The sequence below is a fragment of the Tinamus guttatus genome, unplaced genomic scaffold, assembly GCF_059628265.1.
Source record: "Tinamus guttatus ecotype Peru unplaced genomic scaffold, ASM5962826v1 Tinamus_guttatus_pri_ptg000131l, whole genome shotgun sequence".
Taxonomy (NCBI): domain Eukaryota; kingdom Metazoa; phylum Chordata; class Aves; order Tinamiformes; family Tinamidae; genus Tinamus; species Tinamus guttatus.
The window spans coordinates 1588055-1607309 of NW_028288665.1; the positions used below are offsets into that span (position 1 = coordinate 1588055).

At 39.0% G+C, this 19255-nt stretch overlaps 1 protein-coding gene and 1 long non-coding RNA gene across 7 annotated transcripts in view; one reads left to right on the forward strand and one right to left on the reverse strand.

Annotated features, from left to right (window-relative positions):
- The window catches only part of LOC148595252 (uncharacterized), a 123915-nt gene that overhangs the window by 78031 nt on the left and 26629 nt on the right, over nt 1–19255 (forward strand). The gene's annotated exons all lie outside the window — the stretch shown is intronic.
- PHACTR1 (phosphatase and actin regulator 1) overlaps nt 1–19255 on the reverse strand; it is a 290390-nt gene that overhangs the window by 66362 nt on the left and 204773 nt on the right. For all 6 annotated transcript variants that reach the window (XM_088521727.1, XM_088521728.1, XM_088521729.1 and 3 more), the window contains one exon: nt 6966–7046. In XM_088521727.1, the coding sequence (XP_088377853.1) occupies nt 6966–7046 (81 nt within the window). The remainder of the gene's footprint in view (nt 1–6965; nt 7047–19255) is intronic.

Consider the following 19255-nt stretch of genomic DNA (forward strand, 5'->3'; position numbering starts at 1 on the left):
ACCTTCAAATCTTACTATCTTAAATGGCCTTTCACTTCTCAAGATATATTCAGCCTGTCTTAAGAAGACATTATTCATATACTCTGTTGAAAGTGTGTTATTGCAAAGAAGTGAAATATGAGATTAAAATCTGTATTTTACAGAATCGCAGAATGCTTAAGATTGGAAGGGACCTCTGGACATCATCTAGTCCAACACCCCTGCTCTGGCAGGGACACCTAGAGCACATGGCACAGGATGGCATCCAGGCAGGTTTTGAAGATGTCCAGAAAAGGAGACTCCACAGCCTCTCTGGGCAGCCTGTTCCAGGGCTCTGTCACTCTCACAGGAAAGAAGTTCTTCCTCATATGGACGTGGAACTTCCTGTTTCAACTTACACCCATTACCCTCATCCTGTCAGGAGTCACCACGGAGAAGAGACTGGCCCCATCCTCCCTACAATCACCCCTCAGGGACTTGAACATGTTAATCAAATCTCCTTTCAGCCTTCTCCTCTCCAGACTAAACAGGCCCAGCTCGCTCAGTCTTTCCTCATAAGATAGATACTCCAGTCCCTTAACCATCTTTGCTGCTCTACGCTGGACCCTCTCTAGAAGCTCAATGTCCTTCTTGTCCTGGGAAGCCTGGAACTGCACACAATACTCCAGATGCAGTTGCACCAGAGCTGAGTAGAGGGGGAGGATCACCTCCTTTGACCTGCTGGCAACACCTTCTGATGCAGCCAGGATCCCATTGGCCTTCTTGGCCACAAGGGCACATTGCTTCCTCATAGCTAACTTCTTGTCAGCCAGGACTCCCAAATAGCTCTCTGCGGAGCTGCTTTCCAGCAGGTCAACCCCTAGTCTGTACTGCTGTCCGGGATTATTCCTCCCCAGGTGCAGGACCCCGCACTTGTTCTTGTTGAACTTCATAAGGTTCCTCTCTGCCCAACTCTCCATCCTGTCTAGGTTTCTATGAATGGTAGCACAGCCCTCTGGAGTGTCAGCCACTCCTTCCAGTTTGGTGTCATCTGCAAACTTGCTGAGGGTGCACTCTGTGCCCTCGTCCAAGTCATTGATGAACAAGTCGAAGAGCACCAGGCCCAGTACTGACCCCTGTGGGACAACACTGGCCACAAGCCTCCAACCAGACGCGGCCCCATTTATCACCACCACTCTGCCATCCAGCCAGTCCTCAATCCACTTCACTGTCCACTCATCCAGTCCACACTTCCTAAACTTTCCTATGAGGATGTTATGGGAGACTGTGTCAAAAGCTTTGCTGAAGTCAAGGTGGACAACATCCACGGCCCTCCCATCATCCATCCAGCCAGTCACTTCATCGCAAAAGGCTATCAGGTTCATCAGACATGACTTCCCCTTGGTAAATCCATACTGACTACTCCCGATCACCTTCTTTTCCTTCACATACCTAAAGATGGTCTCTAGGACAAAGCCACTTCATCACCTTTCCAGAGATGGAGGTGAGGCTGACCAGCCTGTAGTTTCCCGACTCCTCCCTCTTGCCTTTTTTGAATACTGGAGTGATGCTGTTTTCTTCTAGTCCTCCAGCACCTCCCCTACTCTCCATGACCTCTCAAAGATCTTGGAGAGTGGCTGAGCAATGACCCCTGCCAGTTCCCTCAGTATTCTTGGGTGCATCCCATCCAGACCCATAGATTTATGGGTGTCCAGTTTGCCTAAATAATCCGCAATCCAGTCCTCCTTGACCAGCAGAAAGTTCTTGGTTCTCTCTCTTGTCTCCGGGCTCAGTACATGGGGAGTGGCCTTAGTAGTAAAGACTGAGGTAAAGAAGGCATTTAGTAACTTTGCCTTCTTTGCAACCTCCATCACTAAGGCACCCTCCCCATTCAGCATCAGACTAACATTTTCCCTAGTCTTCCTCTTGCTGCTGATGTATTTGTAGAAGCCCTTCCTGTTGCCCTTGACATCTCTCGCTAACTCTAATTCCGGACGGGCTTTGGCTTTCCTCGTTGCATCCCTGCATTCTCTGACAATGTTCCTATATTCTTCCCATGTGGCCTGGCCCTTCTTCCACCTTATGTACATGCTCTTTTTCTCATTAATTTTACACAATAGCTCCTTGCCCATCCACGCAGGTCTCCTGCCTGCCTTGCTCAACTTCTTTCTTATAGGAATGCACTGATCCTGAGCTTGGAGAAAGTGGTGCTTGAATTGTAGCCAACTCTCCTGGACCCCCTTTCCTTCTAGGACTCTTGCCCAGGGGATTCCTCCAAGGAGCTCCCTGAGGAAGTCAAAGTTAGCACTCTTAAAGTCCAGGGTTGCAACTCTACTTCTTGTCCAGCTTCCTCCTCGCAGGATCGTGAATTCCATCATCTTGTGATGGAATTTAGTTTTTGTCATAATAACAAACATGATAGCTCTCTGTACTGACAGCATAACCTCTTTTAATCTTCCCTCTGAATAGCTCTAATCTTCATTCAGACTCTAAACCTCGTCCTTGGATTTGACTGAAATCATCAGACATGACACACAATCATGACTGAAATATGTACCCTAAATCTGATTTAATTTAAAAAAGAGCGATATAAGGAGTTGCTATAGCTCAGCAAGCAAATGAAAGATGTGGATACAGTGATCATCTGTAGAGTGAGGAATCTCTTAGTGTGAATTAATCCTGGCTTAGAGGCATGCTTGACAACCAGACATAAAAGACAAATTAATTATTATTTTTAAACTACAAAAAGCTATTCTGGTTAGCTGAAATATAAATGAAAAGATCCTAGTAATGCAGTTATGAATTATATACGGATGAATTCATTAGTCTTCAGGAACTGAGTATGACTTCAAAGTTAATTCTAGCATAATGATAATATATATAATCTTCTGTTCTCACATTTGCTAAATCCTTTGCTGTGTTTTTGTAGAGCCTGCTATTACTTTCTAGCGAATACCTTTCCCTAGCTGTATGAGCTTTGATAATGCAGCCTGAGTGTGAATCATTTTGACCTGGACAGCACTAAAGATAGTAGCTTTAGGTCTGCAATAAGAGGAGTCTGTGAAGGATTCTGTTCTGCATCCTGATTCTCCTAATCAGGAGGTACAGCACACGAAGAAACAGAATTTGAAGGGAAACTCTTTAATGGAGAGGGCATTATCCAGACACTAATTCATTTTAGCATGTGAAAATAATAGTGTGGTGTGAAAGCCCAGAAATGAAGAGATGACAAATAGATGTTCAAAAGCTGTGGTCCCTAACCATGATTTGCACTCCCCAAAACATCTGCTAAGTGCTTGCCATTTCCACTTTCAGGTATTTTTTAAAAATTAATTCCTGTGAAACAGCCTACAAGTATATCATGCTGATTAGATAGCAGAAAAATATTGAGTTCATAAAGGTAAAGACTGCTCCATTCTTTCTCAAAAAATCATTTCCTCATCATCTTTGAGGCAAGCAAACAATACACTCACATTCAGAAATTTCTTACTATCTAATCTAGGTTCAAACAAAAGAAGAGATATCAAAATATAATAATTAGGTTTAGTTCTGTGAGTGCCACAGGACAGTGAACAACTCTCAAGACAGACACTTGTGGGATGGCTGTAACTTGCTTGTAGCGAAAAACAAAGCAGTTCATCCAACTGCTGGTATTTTAGATGTTTATCTAAACAGAGATTTTTGATATGTGCATAGAGTCATATTAGCTGACTTTAAGTATATGATAATATTTTGCAGCTTCACAGAGAGGTTGCAAGACATTGGAGAATTGTGTCTGTGCAGGCACCTGGAGGAATAATTAAAAGATTTATGGTCAATGATTAGAAGGCTGAGTTCTTCAAAGTGCTGTAATACTTTCTATGGTAAATGGAAGTTATGTTTTAACTTCTTGGCATTGCCTGCTCACAAATTATTGGAGCAGCAGACATCTAATTAGATACTTTTTCAACATGCTATTTCCCCCCCCCCAAAAAAAAATAAATAAAGTACTCAGCATTTGGAAATGTATAACCATCGTTTATATTTTCATAAGATTCAAGTCACAGGAAAATACCAGGAATCTAGTGGGCCATGAACCTGGTCCTTGTCAAGAACTGAGCTCTTCGCTCTGATTTCACTTGAACAGCTTAAGGAATGGGAGGTGCTAAAAGTGTTCTTTGTTTCACAAATACAGTGAGGGGAACTTCAGTGACTTTCCCATCTGTGAACACTGTGACTTACAGTACTTTGCTAGTTTTCACTTGCAGGGCAACTTAAAGTCATCTGAGAAGTCAGCAATACTGAAGTAAACATGTTAGGGTGCAACTTTAAGCATGGGGCAGGAACTAGATCTCTAGTCTTGTTTTTCTTGGATAATATGGCAAAAAGCACTCTATGCACACTGCAGCTGCAGAAATTTTGTTTCTGGGTCTCTCTGCACCTATTAATTTCACTTCATTTTGGATGGATTTTTTAAGAAAGGAGAAGGCAAAATTACTCACTCATAGACTGATTGTCTGCTTTATCCTCCTTTGATGAAAGAGAGACATAGATGTAACATATTTTCTCCACATATTTTCTATGCAAGATGCCTCTTGACATGGAAGGTACTACCCTCATTAAATATAGCCTTCTTCCATGAAGTGTTAATGTCTACTATTTCTCCTTGCAGGATTAGAAAAGAAGTTATTTAATAAGAAGAATTACATGGAAAATGTTACTTCCATTTAAGATTTGCTGTGAGATATAATATCCTTTATTAGAACTACTCTTGGATTATTATACTGGTCGGACCAATGAAGAAAATATTACGTTTGTTCTAGAAATTCTGCCTTACTTGTATCGTATGTAGCTTAGATAGCAAAGGTACATCATCACTACCCATCTTCTACCACTTGCTCTTCTGCCCTATTTCTTCGCTTCAAGGCGGGGTTCCAATTCTTACCTTCCTGGTTTGAAACTAGCAGGAAATAATGTGGAGATACTGGATAAGAAGTTCATCTGTTTTGGGTCATAGTTTTCCTTTAGTGGCACTTGTCAAAAGTAAAGCCCAATGTCTTTGCTTTTTGCACAGGAAGTGGTGAAAAATACAAAGAAGGAACGGATTTTTAAAAGTTGTTTTTTTTTTTTAGATGATAATCTCCAGACAACTTAGCATCTATTTCACAAGGTGACACAGAAGATTACAAACTATAGCATTATTTGACAGATGGAGGATGCAAGCAGCCAAGAAAACAAGCAGCTAGCTGAAATCCTTGAGATGCTTGAATACCACAGATTTTTATTTCTCGGGCTTACGCTTAAAAAATTTCCCCAAATGATGGAAATCAGAGTAGGCAGAATGAAGGGCATAAGCAGTAGTCTCCTGGCAGGGTCTCTGACCTGACAGCTCTTACAACTAAAAACACACAAACACTGTCACAATTAGATGAAGACTGTGCTTGTTTTTCTTCCTTATTCTTCAACACATGAAAAAAAAAAGGAGAGAGTGAGTTCCTCAGATAAGATATTAGAAAGCTCCATTCATACAACTGTTCAATCTGTCAACTGTAATCTCAATGGACGAAGTTTTTTTGCTTTTATTTGAGACCTACTCCTTAATTTTGGAGCAAAAGAAAAGATCAACTGGGAATCTACACAAAGATTGACTTTTTAAAAAGTCAATTGCTCAGAATTGCTGGGAAAAAAGAATCAGAGACAAAAGAAAAAGGTCAGGAAGCAGACTGTGCAAACCTTGGATATCCCCAAGCTCTGCCACACTCATGTTTCTACATGTGCATGCAGAGGAGTTGCAGTCAGTTCATTCTAAGGACAAGTCTGCAGCACTTCGAAATGAGAGAATTTCCTGAGCGTTTATGATCAAGGGCAGGGGCAGGCAGTCGGAGGGATTTTACACTATGCTGCCTTTACATGTGTGTAGGGAAGCAGATCCCTTAGGGATGCAAAGCCTGGATGCCAGAGGTTGTACCCCAGATGGATAGCACATTCCTGTGGGATGAGAGTGGCTTCAGGGCACCACAGGGATCCTTGGTGAGAGAACAAGCAGTGCTGGATAAAAAGAAGCATCTAAAATATATGAGCTGTATACAATAGAGTGATATAATGATAAGCAGCAATTTCTTTGCAATTAAAAAATAATCATTTTGGGTAAGTTATTTATTCAACTCTCCTTTCTCAGTGAACTAGACTAAAAAAGTATGTAACAGATTTGAAGCATCCAGACTTTATGAGGCAGCCTCTACTTCTACTGTCTGCGCAAGTTCACAACTTTTTCTGACTTCTGTTAGATTCTGTTCATGTTGTGTTACTAAAGACTTTAGACTTTGAATTAATGAGGCATTTAAGCACATGCCTAAGTTCTGTTGAAACTAAAAGTTCAGCATATTTTTCTATAATTTGTTTAGTTTGTTGCCTTTGTAATGTTGCCAAAGTAAGCAGCAAAACAAATAAAAGCTATGCTAAAGATTGACACATACATAATAGATGTCAAATATTTATTGCTTTACAGATGTAAAACAATGATGTTTTGCATAAATAATACATTTGCAGATCAACAAATTATTTATCCTGAACAAGGAATCTTTATCATGGGTTTTAAGCTGTTTCAAGGGAATATGTTCTGTGCAACTTGCAGTATCTAGTCCTCTAGAACATTCCCCTTTTCCACAGTAGTTAATCCTACAATGGCTCAACCAGAAGAATGATAACAAAGGCAGGTAGAGACCCATGCCATTTTCCCTCAGTCTGGAAGATTTGCTGTTTTGCAGCAACTCCTGCAAACTGCTTTGATTTGTATTTCTACTGCTTCACATTTCTGTTTAGTTCTCCATTTTGTTTAGTACATAACTGTCATTAAGCAAAATGCGAGAGCCAACACGAGGTAATATCAAAAGGGTATTTTGGAGACCTTATTCTGTATGATTCTGCAATTCAGGAATATACTCTATGTTACTAATGTTATACTAGTGTAAAATATTGCCATAAAACTATACAGGATCCCAATTCGATGTTGTGAGAAGAATGCTTACCTTTGTCAAAGATTTCCTTCAGCACTCCTCGTTTTATAAGCTCCTCTCTGCTTTGCCTCATTGATATCTTTCTTTCCAAAGCTGTAAGTAAAGGAGAATGGTCAGTATAAATTCAAAATAAGGGAAAGGACCATTTTTAAAGGACTGTGTGCCTTTAAGTATTTAAAACACTTCTCTCTCTCTCTTATTACTCTCAGTGGCAAATTAGTGCCTTAAAATAAAGGCTATTGGTGCTCCATGCAACTCTGCTGGTTGTTGTAGCATAGCCGTTATTGGTGCAGCAGGATAGAGGCAAACCTATTTCAGTACATGTCTGTATTCCCATTGCTGAATTTGCAGATATGCCCCAAGAATTTCTGTGGAGAACTAGAGACAGCAAAGGGAGAAAAAGTGGAGAAGGAAAGGTAAGAAGGAAGGTGATGTGAAAGATCACAGCACTCGAAAGAGGTGGTCACAAATTGCTCCCATGTGACAGCAGGAGATTGGCACCTCCTTCAGCAATGCCATGTTCATTTAAACAACGCAGAAGGTGATGTGCCACAGTGCCATGACTGCGCGCGCTCGGTGAGAAACCCACCTGCACGGTCACTTCAGCCATATGCTCCCCTATGAGACATGTGGATGGATGGGGATTTTGCCACTCCAGCCTGCTCAAGGAACGTTTATTGAAAAAGAGGCTGCAAAACGCTCCCCCATTCCCCAAAAACATGAGACTGAAACCCTTTCTGGCACCGCTGCGTGCACACGCTTCCCTCTGGGGCACAAGATACTTGGTGAATTAGCTACATTTGTACAGACACTCTGCATTCATTGCAACTTATTTGCTGTCAGATATATCCTGCTTAGCACGAACAGGGATGGCGTAGCTGCTACAAACAGCGCTCTCCTTCATGGCCTACATTTGTGCTTCTCCACTTTTAGAGCCCATTTGGAGCAGGTGCCCCTGAGGATAAAGAAAGCAGAGTTGCAGTGAGCTGCTAATAAAAGCCATGCTTTCTCCTCAACATAAGCCCTTAACTTCAGGTTCAGTTAGGATTTTAACAGATTGTCTCTTTGCCAAGGTAAAAGGCCTGAAACCTCTTATGCAGTCACACGGCCCAGGCTCTTTGCCTATGCTGCAAGTCTACATTTTACCTGAGTCTAGGTGCCCTTGTTCTCGTGTGCCATTTAAAGCTTTTTCCCATCTTCTTTAAAAATAGTTGCTATCACCCCCTCCAAAAAATCCTAAACTCTCTACAGTTAACTTTTGAGCTTTCTTCCACCAAATAAATTGCTAAAACATTGCTTGACTTTAAAAAGTAATTTGGCCTTGCTGAACACCTTTCTCAATAGATATGAGAAAATGACTTCCATTGGAGGCAACCGTGAAAAGCATTCAGTCTGCCCAAATGTCACGGGGACACAGGAATAAACCTTAAGCTGTCCATGGATAGATTCCATATAACATGTTGGCCTTCCATACACTATACACAGTATGAGACCAACGTGTACATCCTGTTCTTACACACACTGAAAGATGAAGGCTAAAAAATCTACAGCCAACGTTAGGTCTGAAGGTTGTGTCATGCAAGGCAACTGCTGAGAATTTAACTGTGTGCGCCCATTTTACACAGGGTTACTGACGCCCACGTGGCGTTTGCTGTCTCATCCTCTTATCTAGTCAACAGCATAAGGAAGGCTATCCACGCCATGGCAAGCAACTCCCATGAGATTATTAAAGTAGTGGCAGGAGATGCTGCAGTTTTCTGGACTGAAGTTAATACTCCTGGGGGCTGAGCACTAGACAAGGCTGGCAGAACATTCTGAATCACAGAAACAATATGTTTGGAAAAGACCTTCAGGATCATCATTCCAACCATAAACCCATCACCACCATTCCTGCCAATCCATGTCCCTGAGTGCCTCATCTACACATTTCTTGAACAATGCAAGGGATGGTGACTCCACCACTGCCCTGGGCAGCCTGCTGCAATGCTTCACAATGCTCTACTCTTTCCATGTAGAAGTTTTTCCTAAATCTAAAGAAGAATAGGATGTCCAGGATAACCTGAAGGATAGGAAGACTCTCCCCTAAAGCAACACCAAGAAAGACACTTAACTATGGAGCAGGAGTTCTTACATTCACAGACTATTTTTGCAGGCTAACAGAATTTTGAGGATAGCATATGTATTTTTGGAAGCCTGTATATAGATAGGTTTGTTTATGTACTCTCTTTGAGTTTTAATTAGTTTCTGCTCAAGAACGACAAAAATGTCCTTATTTGAAGCTTTGAGTGAAACAATTTCTTCCATTTCCAAATCCTTTCTAAGTATAGGATTGGAACTATTAATTATTTTCATTACTAAGCTGGTTTAATTAATAAGATATTTAGAAGAAGGGCTTGCTGGGCTAAGAGGAGTACTGAATGATAATAACAGATGTTATACTAAAGCTAGGGAACAGACTGCTTTCCTTTAATACAAATCTTCTTCCCAAACAAGTCCTGTACGTTTAAAAAAATAAACTGCATAAGGTAAAAAAAAATCACAAATATACAAATGCAGAATTCATTATCATCAAACAGCTTGGATAATAAAACGTTTCACTTCTTTGCCTAGATTTCTCTGGCAAAGACTGTGAGTCCTTTTACAAAGGGCTTTCTTTTCAAGCAGAAAGCTGATGTAGAATAAATTCATTCACTCTCCACTGAGAAGAGATCCAGTCACAGCAGAGGATAAATAAAAACCTCTGAATTAATCTCTGATTCATGCCAACCTTATAAATTCTGTGATGGGGAAAAATAAATATAATTAATATTTAACAACAGATTAATTACTTTCTTGGCTATTTTCCTTGGTGATTAAGCTAATTTTCTTCATCTGTGCAGTATTCTAGGAGGTTAGAAATAAGCATTAAGCCCTCTTCATGGGAACTACTACCAGGACAGGTTATCTTAACAAATTCATCCATTCTAAAATGAACTTTCAGTTACTCTTTTCTAGAAGTGAACATATGTGTATTTTATGAACTCAGCATACAGATTTTGCTACTGCGCTCTGCAATATACTGCTACTTCTAAGCTCTGATGAAAAAACAGTGGGAAATGTTCTTATTAGTGTTTCCAAGCCAGTGTTTTTGAACTCTTCCAGCGGGAGCAGCACCCTCCTGCTTTTCAAGCAGAGCTTTTTTCTGTGGCAGGCCTATTAAGATCAGTAGAGCCTTGACAAGGTCACAAGGATTTCCTGCCCCTTCGCTCTGGAAATCATGTATGGTTTTGCCTTCATTCCATTAATAAGCTGTTGTGCTCTATGATGACAGTGACTGTGGGTCATTCCCCCAGCTGAGAAGGTGAAGAACACAGTTGCCTTTGTGCCAGGCACTTCTGCTGCTCCATTAAACCGCCAAAGAGGCATTTATGCAGTCAGGACATGCAACCTTTCTGGCTCTCTTGCCCTTCCCTCCAAGACCAAAATGTCACAGATGAGCTCTTCCAAGACGCATTTCTATGGGAATGAACTGTTTCCTTTTACATAGCTTGTCATATTGCTGCATAAACCAAGGGACAGGCTAAATAAACGAGTCCTGCCCTTTCTTTTCATCTGACAATCAAAGCTAAACTCAATCTGCACCAGGCAGTTGAATCTTAACCTTGCTTTTCTCTAGGTTGCCCTTGGCTTTTGTCTTAAAGAATACTCTGTGATGCTTTGCATTAATTCTTCCTTTTAAAGGCCACTGTAATTCTCATGATGATTTTAGGAAGCAAAGGTCATTACGGGAATGGAGCTTAGAGCAGGAGTTATCTGGGGGTGTTGATTATATTCCACCTCAATAGTTGGAAATTTGCTTTGCTAATGTTTTTAATCTGAATAATTAGAAGCAAATGGACAACACTGCACAACATGCAGACAAAACAACTTTTCACGTTTCCTTTAGATTTGAATGCGAGGAGAGATCTCTAGATGTGATGGACTATGTATCATAACTTGCTACAACATCTGGACACTTTTTCTTCAACAAGGTAGAGTATCTTGATAACTAACGGGATCCAACTAATACAAATCTTTACAGTGTGGTCCTTAGCCTCTGAGTTGGCTTATCTTTATAGTAAAGGCTGTTCTAGGGCATGACTGACCTCAGTCTGATGTAGGCATCCAAAGCTGGAGGGAAGAATTACACCAGGAAGTGTCTCATATTTTTTACCAACCTTAAGGGAAACTGTGGGTGAGGAGCTGAGAAAAAAAGATGCTTGAAATTAGACCTGAATCTACTCCTGAAATCAAAATTGACTAAGAGTTGCTGTAGATGAAAGACTCAGAGTTGAGAAAAATGTAGGTGCGTCGGCTTACACACAGCTCCATTCACTTGGGGCTTGTTTCCATACCTGAGGCATGACACCCAGCATCAGTACTGTGAGCTTGGGGGTTGACTAACACAAAAATGTAGTTCAGCTGAAATAACTGTGAATATGAATATGAAAATATGAATTTTGCTTAGCTTCATATGCTCATAAATCTCTCATAGCCTCAAGGAAGGAAGAGCATTTCAAAAGGTTTCTGAATCTTTGAGATTTAAAGTTCCTTATAAAAGTTTTGGGCCTCTGTAATCTTACACTAGGTTTACTTGTAACAGTACTGTCTACAAAATATGACTCAGATGGATTACTACGTATAAAGGATTATCAGCATTTTTTCTCTTGTGGTGCTTACCTATGACATTTTTTGTCCTGATTTTAGCCTTGCATTCCCATTCTATAAGACTTCAAAGTAAGTGAACAGCAGTGGGGAAAATATATTTGGGTATTAAAAGTTAAGCTTGATTTCTAAAAATACTTGGGCACATACAAATGACAAAATTGGGCACTGCATCTCCAGACCAGATGCTGCTTCAATAGTTGCCAGTATCAATCCTTCTCAGTGCAGGAATTACTGGAAAGGCTTCTGTGGTGCATGCTACAAGACAAAATAATATGATAGTGGGGTACAAAAATACACAGGATTGATGCAACACTGGATGAGTAACTCAAAAAACACTTTAGAAGAAAGTCAATATCATTATCATTGTTATAAAAGTGGTAAAGTGAGGCACTAAGAAGTTGTAACATCTTGGCTTTTATTACCTAGTAGATCAGTAGCAAAACTGTGACAGCGATCATTCTGTGGCCAGTGGCCAACACTTCTGGCTACAAAATGATTCTTTTAGACTTAAAATTTATTAATCTATTATTATGATAAATAAAATAAGCGTGAAAGAAGCCAGAACACATGCTATTCATTTTCTTCTAAACAGAACAAGATTTATTTTAGATTACGATGATTTAAAATACAGAGAAGATGTCATCAGGCCATCTTGCTTCCATTCAAATTTAGATCAACTCAAGCAACTGGTTTATCTCCAATAAGAAGCACTGGGCTATCCATATTTCTTCAAGAATGCAGGATCAAATCACAAAATTCCTAGTTGCTAACTGTTAACTGTAGGTGAAGATCAAATTTTTTCTTCCTTACTCATGTAATTTAGCAAAAAAACCCAAATACAAACAAACAAAGAACAACACGGGAAAAAGCTGAAATCAGCCTTAAAAAAACTATAGATATTTATACGCATTATAACTACATGTAAAGTAAACAGCTTGAAGGAAGAATCAGGAGGAAAAGGGATGTAAAGTCAAATTCATAAGTATAGAATTGCATGAGCTCATCAAAATACTGCAAATCACATTAAACAGATAGGATTGTGATAAAGTGATAGAATTCAGAAATGCTGCTTATAACGAAGAATTCAGTAAGCACAAAGAAACCCAAAGAAATAAAATTTGAACAACTCTAACATAACCAATAGAAGGAATCAAACTGAAGAAATCAGAAATCTATATCTAAACTGCAAATTTTTCAACTGGAAGATCTAAAAAAAGAATCAAAGAAACTGTTTTCCTAGGAAAATGACTAAATTTCAAGCTGGCTCCAAAGAAACCCAACATAATGGATTTTAGAGGCCAAACAGAGTAAACACTTCAGAAGATGGATAAATGAAATAAAATATGAAATTATGAAAAGATATGAAAGGTGTGTTTGGAAAAAAAAGACAAAAACAATGGAAGTGGAAAGAAAACAAGCTTTAGGATACCATGGAGAAAAATGGTGCCATCCTCAACTGCCCGTCTACTGAAGAACAGGGCACAACTCCAGCATGTCAATGAAAATTATTATTCATAGTATGATCAAACAATATTTTGGAAACCTGCTTTCTATGTAATTGCTTTTTCTGTCATGCTTGAGAATACTGTACAGCAGATTAGGAAACCACTCAGAAGGCTGATAAGAATATGGAAAAAAAAAAGTGAATAAAGGACAGTGCTCCTGTCCTTACCTCTGAACTGCAGCACAACATTTATATGAATTTCTAGATATACTTGGTCAAGGACTGGAAAGCTGAGCCACTGGTATGCATTGCTTTCCACTGAATTTAATGAAAAATGAATATCTGTGGTTTAATTAAAGAACATTTCAACACAACAAAGCATATCTTACAGTACACCTGCCCTAAAATTGCAGTGTGACTGCAGCACTGAAATCCATACCCTAAGCTTTTGATGCAGAAAGCATCAAAAAGAGCAGACGGAAGTACTCATGCGGCAGGCTTGGACAGACTTCAATGAAATCCAAACTGATACAACTATGCTAATCAGCTAGGTTAAAGCTAACTTGAATGTGGCTATAACCAACACACTTTTTATTACAATTAAGCTATGTCCTAAGTGCCCCCGGAGGCAGCTGACATAACCCTTGTGATAAAAGGTCCATCCACCTTTCCAGATGGGTCACTAGGAAGTGGGTAAAGCACCAACTTTGACTACAATTCAGCCTTACAACATGCACAAAGTCTGTAGTATCAAAGAAATACTAAGAATTACTTCTATTCATCAAGCCTTTGCAATCAGACAAGACTTTACAGATATTACTGTGAAGAAGCAGATTTGTAGGAACATCATCATCAGCTTGTCAGTCAGAAGAACTTTTGCTTTTCGTAACTGACTTCCATTGCTTTAAGCATCTTGAAGTCTCAGATTTCTGTATGTACAAGAAACGACAACTGTACTAAAAGCATTTAAGAAACAGCTTTGTGAAATATCTGCAGTGGGTTGGCCTCATTCTGAGAAGATGACACCCAAACAGATAATACTGCAGTAGGGACCTGCAGTGTCATCTGTAATGGCAGAAATGTATATTTGGAATTTTCTGGTATATAATAGTGCAAGGAACTATCTTTAAAGAAAAAAAAATAATAATAAAACACAAAACTCTGATATGGTCGGCACCACTAGAGTGAAATAACAACTCTTGCAATGCCCGGCAGCTGAACAGAATTCTCTCCAGAATAGCATTTACCCATAAGATATAAATAACCAGGCAAACTGCCACCGCTTTTGGATGCAGACGACACACCCAGATGGCAAAATACAGAGCACAGTTTACAGAAACAAGTCTAACAGATGTCAGGAAACTGGATTCTCCAGGATAACTTCTAGAAGGTGAAGGAGTCAGTTTTCCTCGTACAGAAAAAGGAGGAAAAATACTAAGATAAAAGCAAAACAATAGCAGGCAGATGATGTGCAGAGGGAAGGAGTGCTTGGCCAGACACCCAGGAGATGACAACCAAATTACTAGCCAATATTTGGTCTCCTTGCTTGCCTGGGATGATCACTGTCTCATGATAGAAAAAAAATGCCTTAGTCAGTAAGCTGAGCAACACCACAGCCTTTAGCATAGTACAGTGAATTGCTAGAGCATTTGCTTTACAACTTGATTTTACTTTACAGCTATAACTTTACAAGAATATATAAGCTACAACCAGACTGATAGGCAAAAACAGTGCATTAATGCCTAAGGAAATTCTACTTTGGCTACAATGAGAGGGAATCTATTGAAATTTCAGACACTTGGAAATGTCACTATTTATGCACATCCAGGAAATCTCAATCAAAACACGCAAATTAAAAATGTATTTTTTTATGAGAATGTACCAGTATTATCCCTTCAATACAGACCTCTGCAAGGAGCCAAACAAGAAATCATTCATTTAATACTTGATTATGGGAATGACTGAATTACAGAGCAAAAGATGCTTATTTCAAAATAAAAAGATTCCCAAACTGCAGCTGTCATATCAAGCAGCAGGTAGCTTCAGATGATATTTCCAGCTTGTGCAGTGGCATTGGCTGAATTGTACATAATAGATTAACATTGAAATAAAGCAAATATCTCTTTAACATCATTGTCTTATCACTCTAAATAGTGCAGTTCACTTTCTGTTTTGGAAGTTGATGACAGGTCAAAATACGGTAATGCTGTGCGTGTGCCATTTCAGTATGTTTTATAGATTTAGAGTCTTAGTCTAATTTATTTTGCTTTTCTTGGAAGAAATGGTAACTTTTCCAGTGAAACTTTCCCTAATGCATGATGGTCTTCAGGAATCAACAGACCAATAAAAGACAAGGCAGGGATCTCAGTGACAGTAACATAAAACCAGAATAGCTTCATGAGAATTTTGCCCAGTAGCCCAGCATGCACTATCCTGCCCACTAGTTTGAATTGCTCCTTTTTTTCCATAGGAAGTTAATTTTTTAAAACCCTCTATCTTGAATATTCTTTTACTAAATGTGGCTGCTAACTGTGGAAGAAAATACCCTGGGCTATATGGAGTTTGGTTTGATCTACTATGGCTGCCATTCAGCGTATTTTTATTTAAAGGTTATTGCTAATAAACAAGGAAAAAACATGCTCAGTCCTAACACATAAAACTGTATAGTGTATTCAGTTATCTGATTGTTGGGTAAAGCACAAAAGCATGTCATTTGCTTTTAAAAGGAACCTGAAATTTATCTCCTTACCATGCACATCATGGGATTTTTCTCACATGATTAAGTCAGACCTAATTAATAATACAGAGTTCGGTATATTTGCAACTAAAATTATAAAAATGGGTGCAAGTTTGTCTTTGCAGCATTATTTGCAAAGTAGCTTCACTAGCTACTGTGTCATCCAGGCTCACAATGAATTTTCACCTTGTTGGCTTTGGGATTTTTTCATTAATTAATTCTGGAGAAAGCTAAGCCATTTTTCCCTTTCAGATCCAGGAAATACAGGCATGTGCAATATTTAATTTTGGACAAATTCCAATTATTATTGATTGTTTTCTGATGGTGCAATTACTTGAAACAGCAATGGAAGACCAAGTCAAAATTAGAAATTCTGCCAGTGTGGGGTAATGTCCTGCCTGCAGGTGGTTTTCTTAGCTAAGGGAATGAAGACCAACTGTTGTAGAGATTTTAACTAATGTCTCACAGTAGAACTACAGACAAACTGGAAATCACTGTTGCCTGTACAGTTTTAAGTTTGATGAAAGTAGGTACCTCCTTGAAATATTTCTCTGAATATTATCAAAATGCCATTAGGTTGTCATAAATATATCAACATATTCATGAGGTTGCTTCAAAATCCAGATAAAAGAAGAAATAGTGATACTGATGATTAAATCTACCTAAATATTCTTTTATCCCTGCTTTTACCTGCCTTTTTAATACTTGAAAGATTTGGATGAATTATTTTAGCAAAAGTTTGCTTATTTCTGTTGCATAATAGCAGAAGATGTCAGTCTATTTCTGCCATCATAATTAGTTGCTGTGGAGATGGTTGAAATATCACAGATTATTATAATTGCAAATGAGAAATAAGCAGCAGGAAAAGATGACACCGATAATCTGTGAATATCACGAGGTTACTTGAAACTAGTTAACTAAGAGATTTTTGAATCTGCCCTAGTAAAAAGCAGGTTCACAGAACATGAGGTGCTGTACACTTCAGACGGTGAAGGAATGTGACAGGTGTTATGACATCTTATATTTAGTTTAATGTTACAGTAAAATTACCAGCCGGTGTATCTTAACAAAGTTTTGTTAAAGATGATTTTGCCTAAGACCTTTAGAAAAGCTGTGAATGGTATTCACTTTTATCACTTATAATTAAAAAAAAAGAAAAAGTTTTTTAAAAAAGCAGTAGCACGTAAAGTCACTAGGTGCTGTCCTGAACTAATATTCTTTGGCAGAGAAATAAAGGAGAAACAGGTGTTAAAACTGCTGCATGAAAAGTGCCTAGAATTATCCCCTTGACATCGTTCTTCAAAAGGCAGGCATCAAACTGCATCTTTCACTAGAGACTAATGACCCTCTGAGGGAGACAGGACAAAGCAGACAAAAATAAAATTCCTAAGTTCTATTTTACAGTAGTAGTAATTTTATAGTAGTTCTATTTTGCAGTGTGTAGTATTTTGCTGCAGGGCCGGCTAATACTCCAATGTGCCTCTCCAAAGAATATGGAGAGATGCATAACTGATGGAGTGTAATGGTGCTGCTCTCATACAGCCTCTGTAGGCATTTCTAAAAGGATAGCATTTTGACTTCATCCTTGACTTTTTTTCTTCTGCCTCAGTAGTATGAAGCATTTGGTCTCCATTAAAAAAATAAAAAAAAGCCCCAAATTAGGCTTTTATGAAGAAACAGACTTTTTAAACCTTGACTGAGCTAAATACTAACTTCTCAGGTATTGTTGTTTTGAGCTAAGATGGTGTATTTTGAAACCCAAAGGGAAAGTGAGAGGCATCTGTAAAACAAGATTTCTTCCCCTTATTGAGCATAGCTGAGTAAATAATACTAGCATCACATTCCTACAATTTTCATGCCGTTATTTGGACAGCTTTTTTGAACACCAGACAAGTCAAGTGTTAAATGATTAAAAATGTGATAAAAAATGATTACAATGATGATTAAAATAGCTCAGATGAACTGACTGACTGATCAGCTGCAAAGGAAAAAAAAATTGTTGCTGTGAGGGCAGTCGAACAGGGGAGCTGGTTTCCCAGAATGGCTCCAGCCTTTTTCCTACTTAAAACTTGACGGGGAAACCAAATGTAGCTCCAGAGGGGGCCTTGCTCAGAGCAAAGCTTGGTCCAGGCAACCTCCAGATGTCCCTTGCAGCTTAAATGAGGCTGTGATTTTTATGTGACAAGTGTCAAAAATACTTGAGCATGAAGGACACGTCACACTGATGGATTGTGCTGATGTCATGGATTTTTGTCATATGCTCTATGAAACCCGACAGGTTCCACAGCTTTTGCACTCACATGGTAAGAGTCTAAAAGCCATGATGCTAACCTTAGGTTTCTGTGTTCACATGCAAAAACACTCAAGTAAAATCAACCAAAGTTACAATTTGTGTCAGGTTTGGGCCATTCCTTGCACTTTAGGATACCATAGGCATTCTGAAGGCACCGTACCACACATGACCTTTGTCCCTTCACCAGCCCTGTGGAACAAAGCAGTGATAATCTGGGGGCCACTCAACTCTAGAAAAAGTCCAAGTTAATAAATTTTAGAGTAAAATATACATAATGATTAGAAATTAAAATATCTTTCATTTCAGTCACTGTGAATTTTAGTTCAGTCTGGTTTAAGCCTGGTTCGTGAGCCTGAGACGCCAGCTGTTGTTTTAACAATAACGGAGGTCATGCAGCAGGGAATTATAAATTCATCAGGGAAAACTTTCAAGACCAGCACTGACATTTCATATACTGTGAGCAACATAATACTTAGTCACAGCAAATTTGAAGAACAATTGCCTAAGAATCAATAGTTTTGATACTTCTAGGTCAGTGGAGGTAACCGTGTATTTTACAGATCATAAATTCAAAGGTTTAGATAGTTCTTATCCCACGAGATCGATAAAGTACTTAACAGAACTGAGAAATGACTAAGGTTAGAACTAAAAAGGGAGAAGAAAAGGACTTCAGCCTGTCTAAAGATTTGAGGCACCCTTATGTGACAGGACATATATAAAGACTTTCCGAAGACATAGATTATTCGATCTTGTTTACACAAAATGCCAAGGTATGTTGGGCTTTAAGCTTAGGGAAAGGTTCAAGCAAACTTTGTTTTATTGGAAACAATATATTCCTGGGAATGAATGGAAACTTATGAACTTGTGTCTCAGTGATGGAATACTTTTAAGAGGACTCTGCAACTGATATCCATTGAAGCTTTGGGGCCTAGAGATGTGCAGTTGTAGTTCCCTAGGCTAAGCATGTAAACCAACTTTTCTTTTTTGTTCCAAAAACCCTTGTTATTGCAGGCTTTAGGATTTTTTTTTCATTATTTGATCTTTCAAGGTATGGACTGCCCATTAACTATCAGGTTAACAAGTAACAATTCCTCCCAAATACAGGATCAGACTTTCAGGGACTCTCTTTTGCTTTTGTGGTG